Source organism: Entelurus aequoreus, linkage group LG23, assembly GCF_033978785.1.
Source record: "Entelurus aequoreus isolate RoL-2023_Sb linkage group LG23, RoL_Eaeq_v1.1, whole genome shotgun sequence".
NCBI classification, from domain to species: domain Eukaryota; kingdom Metazoa; phylum Chordata; class Actinopteri; order Syngnathiformes; family Syngnathidae; genus Entelurus; species Entelurus aequoreus.
Window position 1 is genome coordinate 10712398 of NC_084753.1, and position 10000 is coordinate 10722397.

Genomic DNA, 10000 nt, shown 5'->3' on the forward strand with positions numbered 1-10000 from the left:
ATTAACAAAATAAAGGCCAAATCTTCCGGTTTCCAAGTATCTGTATGATGCTGACATCAGGCCCACTGCTTTGTAAATTATTTTGAAATAAATATACCATTACCATAATAATAATTAACAAAATAAAGGCCAAATCTTCCGGTTTCAAGTACATGTATGATACTGAAATTGGGCCCACTGCTTTGTAAATTATTTTGAAACACATTTACCATTACCATAGCAATAATTAACAAAAGAAAGGCCTAATCTTCCAGTTTCAAGTACTTGTTTGATGCTGAAATCAGGCCCACTGCTTTTTAAATTGTTTTGAAATAAATATACCATTACCATATAAATGATTAACAAAATAAAGGCCAAATCTTCCGGTTTCAAGTATCTGTATGATGCTGACATCAGGCCCACTGCTTTGTAAATTATTTTGAAATAAATACACCATTACCATAATAATAATTAACAAAATAAAGGCCAAATCTTCCGGTTTCAAGCACCTGTATGATGCTGAAATCAGGCCTGATTACTAAAGTCGTGCACTTGGTACCTGAAGGTGTCCGATAAACGAGGAGGGTGCAGACGACACAAAGCGTCTCTCTGTCAAGATGCCCGTCTCCACGTTGTTGAACTCCAACCGGGTGTGGTCGCCCGCCATTTGACCTACGGTTTAAGACGGAGGACATAAAAGTTGGTCAAAAAAAAACCGACTTTGTCCTTGGTTTATTGTGGGACATGAGTTGAGAAACAGCAGGTTTCAAGAAGGCGTTGAAACTCGTACCTTCCGCCATGTCGTCATCCACAAGGAGTTTGAGGTTTTTACCACGGCGGACCACTCGCACCGAGTGCCAGTTGTTGTCGTTGAGCTTTTGTCCGGCATAAAGAACCTCAGGACCCTTGCCTGAAGAGGACGTTTGGTTAGTCAATGAGACAAGGCAGCACAAACAAACCACAAGCACTCATCTCTCTTTCAGAGTACGAAAAAAGCATTTATTTTTATTAATTTTTTTTAAAAAGTGGCATCTTAAAAAGTAAATATGTGTTATCAGCACATTTGTTGTCACTCATAAAAGGACTCAACGCTAACAATCATTTTATTTGCTTTAATTCCCCAAATGTTCGGCCTTGTTTCAGTCAAATCTCAAAAGATAAATGATTAAACGGAAATGATCATGGGGAAAGCAGTAGTTACAAAGACTGAACACTAGAGGGAGCTATTGCACCATGACAATATTGGAAACTCTGTTCTGTGAGCTTTCCAGACTTGCTTAATTTATTAAAGGCATGTTTTTAAACCTTTTTATTTTAGTTGAATACCCCTAACCCAGGGCTGTCCATCATTGAAAAAATAAAGCATGCAGGGGCCATTTTCAAATGCATTACTTTGTATATTTTTATTTTATTTGTTTTAAACTTTAAGGCTCCCCTCAAGTTTGGTCCTGGAGACCCATAAGTCTCAGACATAAACATGTTAAAAAATAAGACATTTTTTTCAACGCTTATATCTATCGAAATATATATATATATATATATATATATATATATATATATATATATATATATATATATATATATACATATATATATATTTGAATAACAAAAACACAAACTTGATTTACTATTTTGTCCGATTAATCAAGTAATCAAATAAAACCCTATGTTGTCTCAATGCCTCTTTTAAGGAAAATAGCTGAAACAAGAATTTGACCTTTTCACCACTTTAAAAAAAAAAAAAATATTTAAATTGCACTTAAAAAAATTAGATTGTCTATATATTACTAATAAACAAACAACTTTGTAGCCTAAAACCAGGTAAATAACAAGAATAAACAAAGTGTAAAAACGTTTTTTTTAATTTATTTGACACATATTTGTTGAATAATTTTAAAAACACAAACCTAATATATTAATTTGTCCGATTGAGTAATTAGATGAAAGCATTTAGCATCAATGCCTCTTTTAAGGAAAATAGTTTAAATTAAGAGTTTAACCTTTCTGCCACCTTTAAAAAAAAAAATCCTATTGAAATTGCACTTTGGCCATTACAGCATTAAATATTACTAATAAATATATAATAATGCCCTTTTAGCTAAATAAAACCCATTTTTATGACAAAAGCATGAAATAGTTCCTCCCCTAAAAATGTTCAAAGTGGAATATTTGATGTGAGGTAATTGGAGTCTTACATAGGTCAAAAATTCATAATATTTATTTTTGATAATTATTATTTTTTAAGCATTGACAGTTTAAAAAATATATTAAAAAATCCCACTAAAAATCTAAGGGAATAAAAGAGCCACACCCATAAAAATGTTTTAAAATAATTCATATTATTGATCAGATCTGTCTGTCGTTTTTGTTGTTGTTCATGTTTTATGCCCTTTTTGTTAAAGAAAACACTTTTTTTTTAATGGCAACAGTACAAACCACATCATATTCCCCCACCAAAAATTTTTTTTCAAGTAGAATATTTATTGTGAAGTAACTGAAGCCTTTAATAGGTCAGTACCTCATAACATTGACTTTGATGCATTATTATTTTTGTAGCAATGGTAGTTTAAAATTAAAACAATCCCATTAAACTTTTAAGGGTTCCAAAAGGGTCCCACTCATAAAAAGAGCTAAAAATAAGTTACACTGTAGATTTGGACAATTTTTATGGTTGTGTTTGGTTTATGCCAGTTTCTTTATAGAAAACTTTTTTTTTTTAATGGCAAACATACAAAATATGCAACATTTTCCCCCATTTTTTTAAAAAGTGGAATATTTGATGTGAAGAATAATTCATATGTGATTTTGATTAAATATTTTTGGAGCAATGACAGTGGTTAAGTTTTTAAAAAGTCATATAACTTTATCTCTACAACTTCAGATCTGTCATTAAGTTTTAATTGTATATATGTTTTTTAAATGTGTATGACCTTTTTGGTAAAGAAAACCCCGTTGTTTTTGTTTTGGTAACAGCACCGGATGTGCCATATTTTATCTCTAGATCAACTTCCGCTTAATACAATGATTTTAAATTTGTATAATTTTTTTACGCTCTTTTTTTGTTTGGTTTTTATGGCAAACACGAAAAAAAATGCATTGTTTTACACCTAAAACATGTCAAAGTGGAATGTTTGAGATTTAGTGCAGATAGCCGAGGAGGCAGCGTGCAGGTAAAAAGTATTTAAAGTAGCTCAACAAACAAAGACGAGTGCCAAGCACAAAACAAACGGAACGCTAGAACAGCGAAACTTACAAAAAAGGTGGAGCATCCGTCCATTAATGACGACCGCACAAACTAAAGTCCCGACAACAAAACACGAAAACGATTGAAAGAGTCTGGATTTCCAATAGCAAACAGGTGCGTGGAAGTGCTCCGGGACAGAAGTGAAGCGGCCATGGGAAAACGCCAACAAAACCGGAAAAGCCACCAAAATAAAAGCACAAGACAGGAATTAAAGCACTAAACACAGGACAACACTAAAAAACTCAAAATAAGGCAAGATCGAAGCCTTCAATATGTCAATAATTAATAACATTGATTTTGATTTATTTTATGAAAATGCAGTTAAAAAAAATAAAAAAAACTCCCGCTAAAATTATAAGGGTTCAAAGGGACCCCACTCTTAAAAGTGTTGAAAATAAATCATACATAATTTTTTTATTTCAACGTTTATATCTCTAGATCAACTTCCGATTTGTCATTATAAAGTTTTTTTTTTTTAATGTTCTATGCCCTTTTTGGTCAATAAAACCATGATTTTTTTATTTTTTTTTATGGAAAAAGCACAACATTTGCAACATTTATTTGAATTCATTATTATTTAGCAGTTAGCAGTTAAAAAAAAACAACCTCCCACTAAAATTGTAAGTTAAAGTTAAAGTACCACTGATAGTCACACTTACACTAGGTGTGGTGAAATTACCCCCTGCATTTGACCCATCCCCTTGTTCCACCCCCTGGGAGGTGAGGGGAGCAGTGAGCAGCAGCGGTGGCCGCGCTCGGGAATCAAGGGTTAAGGGATCCAAAAGGGTCATTTTCATAAAACAATTTAAAAGAGGTCATACATTAATTTATTTATCTATTAGTTATACTTTCAACGCTTACCTTTTTAAATCGACTTCAGATCTGTCAATATAAAGTGGAATTATTTTTAAATATTCAATACCCTAAAGAAAACACTGTTTTTATGGCAAAAACACAAAAATGCAATCTTTTCCACACAAAATATTTATTGTGAAATAATTGTGTGATTCAATATGTCAATAGTTAATTACAACATTGATTTTGATTCATTGTTATTTTTTGAGCAATTGCAGTTAAAAAAAAAAAAAACTCCCACTAAAATTCTAAGGGATCCAAAAGGGTCCCTTACATGAAAGTGTTAAAAATAAGTCATAGATTCATTTATTTATTTTTTTTTTTTACTTTCAACGCCTACGTTTTTAAATCAACTTCAGATATGTCAATTAAAAGTTTGATTGTTTTTTGTTTTTTTAAAGCTCTATGCCCTTTTGGTTAAAGAAAAGCCTGTTATTATGGCAAAAACAAAATATGCTATATTTTCCCGAAACAAGATTTAAAAGGGAAATATGTTATGTGAAATAATTGTAATATTCAATATGTCAATTATTAATAACATTGATTTTGAGTCATTATTATTTTTTGAGAAATTGCAGTTTAAAAAAAACAACCTTACACTAAATTTCTAAGGGATCCAAAAGGGTTCCTTTCATAAGAGTGTTAAAAAAAAGTCATAGATTCATTTATTTACTTAAATTTTTAAATCAACTTCAGATCTGTCATTATTAAGTTATTTTTTAAATGTTCTATGCCCTTTTGTTTAAAGAAAACACTGTTTTTATATTAAAAACACAAAATATGCAATATTTGCCCCGAAAAATATTTTAAAACAAAATATTTGATGTGAAATAATTGTAAGATTCAATATGTCAATAATAATAACATTGATTTACAATCATTATTATTTGAGCAATTGCAATTAAAAAATAAAATAAAAACTCCCACTAAAATGTTCAGGGATCTAAAGGGTCCCTTTCATAAAAGTGTTAAAAATAAGTCATACAATTCTTTTGTTTTTTACTTTTAACGCATACATTTTTTATTTAACTTCAGAGTTGTCTATATAAAGTTAAATTGTTGTCTAAAAATGTTTCATGATCTTTTGGTTAACCCTCCTCCCTCCAATTGCAATAAAAAAATTAGAAAAAACTCCCACTAAAATTCTCAGGGATCTAAAAAGGTCCCTTTCATAAGAGTGTTAAAAATAAGTCATACAATCCTTTTTTTTTTTTTTTTTTTTACTTTTAACACATACATTTTTTGATTCATTATTATTTTTTGAGCATTTGCAATTAAAAAGAAGCTTCCACAAAAATTCATAAGTGTTAAAATTAGAAATAAATAAATAAATATATATATATATATATGGGGTGAGTTTTTCCTTGCCCGTATGTGGGCTCTGTACCGAGGATGTCGTTGTGGCTTGTGCAGCCCTTTGAGACACTTGTGATTTAGGACTATATAAATAAACATTGATTGATTGATTGATATATATATATATATATATATATATATATATATATATATATATATATATATATATATATATATATATATATATATATATATATATATATATATATATACATATATATATATATATATATACATATATATATATATATATATATATATATATATATATATATATATATATATATATATATATATATATATATATATATATAAATATATATATTTTTAAACTTTTAACACTTACATTTTTCATTTAACTTGAGATCTGTCTATATAAAGTTAAAATGTTTTCTAAAAATGTTTCATGCTCTTTTTCTTAAAAAAAACAAATAAAAAAAATAATAAAAAAATTATGCAACATTTTTCCCCAAAAAACATTTCAAAGTGAAATATTTGATGTGAAATAATTGTAGGATTCAAAATGTCAATATTTTTGAGCAATTGCAATTGAAAAATAAACTAAAATTCATAAAAGTGTTAAAAATAATTATATATATATATATATATATATATATATATATATATATATATATATATATATATATATATATATATATATATATATATATATATATATATATATATATATATATAAAAATAAATAAATAGTTGAGGTTTCTGTGGTTTAACCGTTATACAGTGCTCAATACCGGGGAAGAGCGGAATATACGTTAGGTCAAGAAAAAACAAGCCTGCAACATTTTTCCCCAAAAATATTTCGAAGTGAAATATTTGATGTGAAATAATTGTAGGATTCAAAATGCCAATAATTAATAACATTGATTTTGATACAATATTATTTTTTGAGCAATTGCAATTTAAAAATAAACTAAAATTTATAAATGTGTTAAAAAAAAAAAAAAAATATATATATATATATATATATATATATATATATATATATATATATATGTATATATATATATATATAAGGATTAAAAATGTCAATAATTAATAACATTGATTTTGATTCATTATAACTTTTTGAACAATGACAGTTTAAAATAAAGTTGTTTCTCTTTTTTCCTCATTACATTTCACCAGTTTGCTCTTTTATTCCACTTTTGTTTGTGTTATAATATTTTATAAAAAAAAATTCCCGCACATTGGACACCTCAGCCCTAACCATTAAAACCAAAACATTAGATATGTAACACCGACATTATGAGTCCTTATTATGAGCACCAGCATGTCTGATCACACCAACTGTCCATCAAACGATTTAAGGAGAGTTTCAGTCCAGTTAGCGCCATCATACAGGAGACTATTTCCTGAATGAATCCATCAAACGGGGCCTTATAAAGTCTACCAAGAACATTAAGTGAGATTTGCATAACTTTGATGTGCGGCTATTACTTCTCGCCCTCTTATCTGCCAAATCCTCTTATCAGTCCCCCGCATGCACACAATTCAGCCCTCTGCCTCGGAATCAAACATTTATGGCAAAGGAAGAAAGCGCCAGAAGAAGAATGTTGACTTACTGGTGTTACAGTTTATCCTGACACAGTCTAGATGGGGGAGGGGAGAACAAGTGACAGATGAATTTGCATCCTTCAAAGTGACAGCTGCAGACATCCAAGTGCAAGAAAACGCCACCTTCTGGGGACGGTCACATGACGTTTGTTTACCTTTTGCAGCATTTCTCAATTGCTAAGCCCAGCATGGTCATTTCCAGCCAATTACTAATCAGTATGTTAATATGGTGCACTTTTTTTGTGAAAATGGGTCACTTGCAAATACACTCAGTCCAACCAGGATTTTTGCTAACACACTTTGTTTTTTATAATTTTTTACCAAGCAAATATTATTTTATTTTAAATGTTCTATGCCCTGTTCTTATGGCAAAAACACAAACTACACAATATTTTCCACAACATTTTTTAAAAGTGAAATATTTTTATTGTAGGATTCAATGACAATAATTAATAACATTGATTTTGATTCATTATTATTTTTTGAGCAATTGCAGTTAAAAAACAAAACAAACTCTCACTAAAAATCTAAGGGATCCAAAATGGTTCTTTTCATAAAAGTGTTAAAAATAAGTCATACATTAATACACTTTGTATTTTATTTTTTAAAATTTCAGATCTGTCGACATAAAGTTTGTTTATTTATCTTTTTTAAATGTTCTATGCCCAGGATTTTGCTGACGCAAATTATGCACACCCTGAAAACTTTTTTTTTGCACTTTTTTTAGTTTTTACCAAGCAAATTTTTAAAAAGTTTATTTTTTATAATGTTATATGCTCTTTTTATGGCAAAAACACAAACTACACAATATTTTCCACAAATATTTTTAAAAGTGAAATATTTTAATTGTAGGATTCAATATGCCAATAATTAATAACATTGATTATGATTCATTATTATTTTGTGATATAATAAACTCCCACTAAAATTCTAAGGGATCTAAAAGGGTCCTTTACATAAAAGTGTTAAAAATAAGACAAATTCATTGATTTTTAAAAATAAATAAATAAATTTATTTTTAATTTCAGATCTGTTGAAAAGTTTTTTTTATTTGTATTTGTATTTTTATTTTTAAATGTTCTATGACCAAGATTTTGCAAATGCAAATTATGCACACCCTCAAAACTTTCCTCGCATTTTTATTTTATTTTATTTTTTTCGAGTAAATTTTTAAAAAAGTGTATTTTTTTAAATTTTTTAATGTTCTATTCTGTTTTGGTTAAAGAAACCACTGTTTTTATGGCAAAAGCACAACATATGAAATATTTTCACCAACAAATATTTAAAAGTGACATTTTTGATGTGAAATAATTGTAGGGTTCAATATGTCAATAATTAATAACATTGATTTTGAGTCATTATTATTTGTTGAGCAATTACAGTAAAAAAACAAAAAAAGAAACCTCACACTAAAATTCTAAGGGATACAAAAGTGTCCCTTTCATAAAGGTGTTAAAAATAAGTCATAGACTCGTTTTTTTAATTTTTATTTTTTTCCACTTTTAACACATTTTTAAATCAACTTCAGATCTGTCGACACACAATTTATAAAAATGTTCTTAAATGTTCTATGCCCTTTTGGTAAAAGAAAATCCTGTTTTATGGCAAAAACACAACATATGCAATATTTTCCCTAAAAAAGATTTAAAAGGGAAATATTTGATGTGAAATAATTGTAGGATTCAATATACCAATAATTAATAACATTGATTTTGATTCATTATTGTAGGATTTATTTATTTTTTCCATTTTTACAAAGATAATTTTTAATAAGTGTATTTATTTATTTTTTCAAAAATATTATATGCCCTTTTGGTTAAAAAACAACAACATTGTTTTAATGGCAAAAACATAAAATATGCAATATTTTCCCCAAAAAAGATTTAAAAGTAAAATATTTGATGTGAAATAATTGTAGGATTCAATATGTCAATAATTAATAACATTGATTTTGATTCATTATTATTTTTTGAGCAATTGCAGTCAAAAATAAACCTCCCACTAAAATTCTAAGGGATCATGAAAGGTTATTTTCACAAAAGTGTTAAAAATAAGTCAAACATTCATTTGTTTTTTTAATAAATGAATTAATTTATTTTTAATTTCAGATCTGTCGAAATAAAATTATATTTTTCTTTTAAATGTTCTACGCCCAGGATTTTGCTAACACAAATTATGCACACCCTCAGAATTTTTCTCACACTTTATTTTTTCCATTTTTACAAAGATAATTTGTAATAAGTGTATTTATTTATTTTTTCAAAAATATTATATGCCCTTTTGGTTAAAAAACAACATTGTTTTAATGGCAAAAACATAAAATATGCAATATTTTCCCCAAAAAAGATTTAAAAGTAAAATATTTGATGTGAAATAATTGGAGGATTCAATATGTCAATAATTAATAACATTGATTTTGATTCATTATTATTTTTTGAGCAATTGCAGTTAAAAAAAAAAAAAAAAAAACTCCCACTAAAACTCTAAGGGATCATGAAGGGTTATTTTCATAAAAGTGTTAAAAATAAGTCAAACATTCATTTATTTTTTTAATAAATGAATTAATGTATTTTTAATTTCAGATCTGTCAAAATAAAGTAATATTTTTTTAAATGTTCTACGCCAAGGATTTGGCTAACACAAATTATGCACACCCTCAGAACTTTTCCCGCACTTTCTTTTTTCCATTTTTACAAAGATAATTTTTAATAAGTGTATTTATTTATTTAAAAACATATATTCTATGCCCTTTTTGGTTAAAAAAAAAAAAGAACAACCTGGTTTTTATGGCAAAAACACAAACTACGCAATAGTTTCCCCCAAAAAGATTTAAAAGTAAAATATTTGATGTGAAATAATTGTAGGATTCAATATGTCAATAATTCATAACAACATTGAATTTGACTCATTATTAATTTTTGAGAAAATTTCGAAAAACTCCCACTAAAATTCTAAGGGATCAAAGATAGTTATTTTCATAAAATTGATAAA

General features: G+C 27.6%; 1 protein-coding gene across 2 annotated transcripts in view; it reads right to left on the reverse strand.

The window, feature by feature from the left end:
• The window catches only part of LOC133640407 (neurexin-3b), an 869211-nt gene that overhangs the window by 443263 nt on the left and 415948 nt on the right, over positions 1–10000 (reverse strand). The window contains exons 11-13 of one of the 2 annotated variants that reach the window (XM_062033798.1): positions 7018–7044; positions 770–889; positions 539–651 (exon numbers count right to left, since the gene is read on the reverse strand). In XM_062033798.1, coding sequence (XP_061889782.1) covers positions 539–651; positions 770–889; positions 7018–7044 — 260 coding nt within the window. The remainder of the gene's footprint in view (positions 1–538; positions 652–769; positions 890–7017; positions 7045–10000) is intronic. The other variant, XM_062033799.1, reaches the window with a different exon arrangement.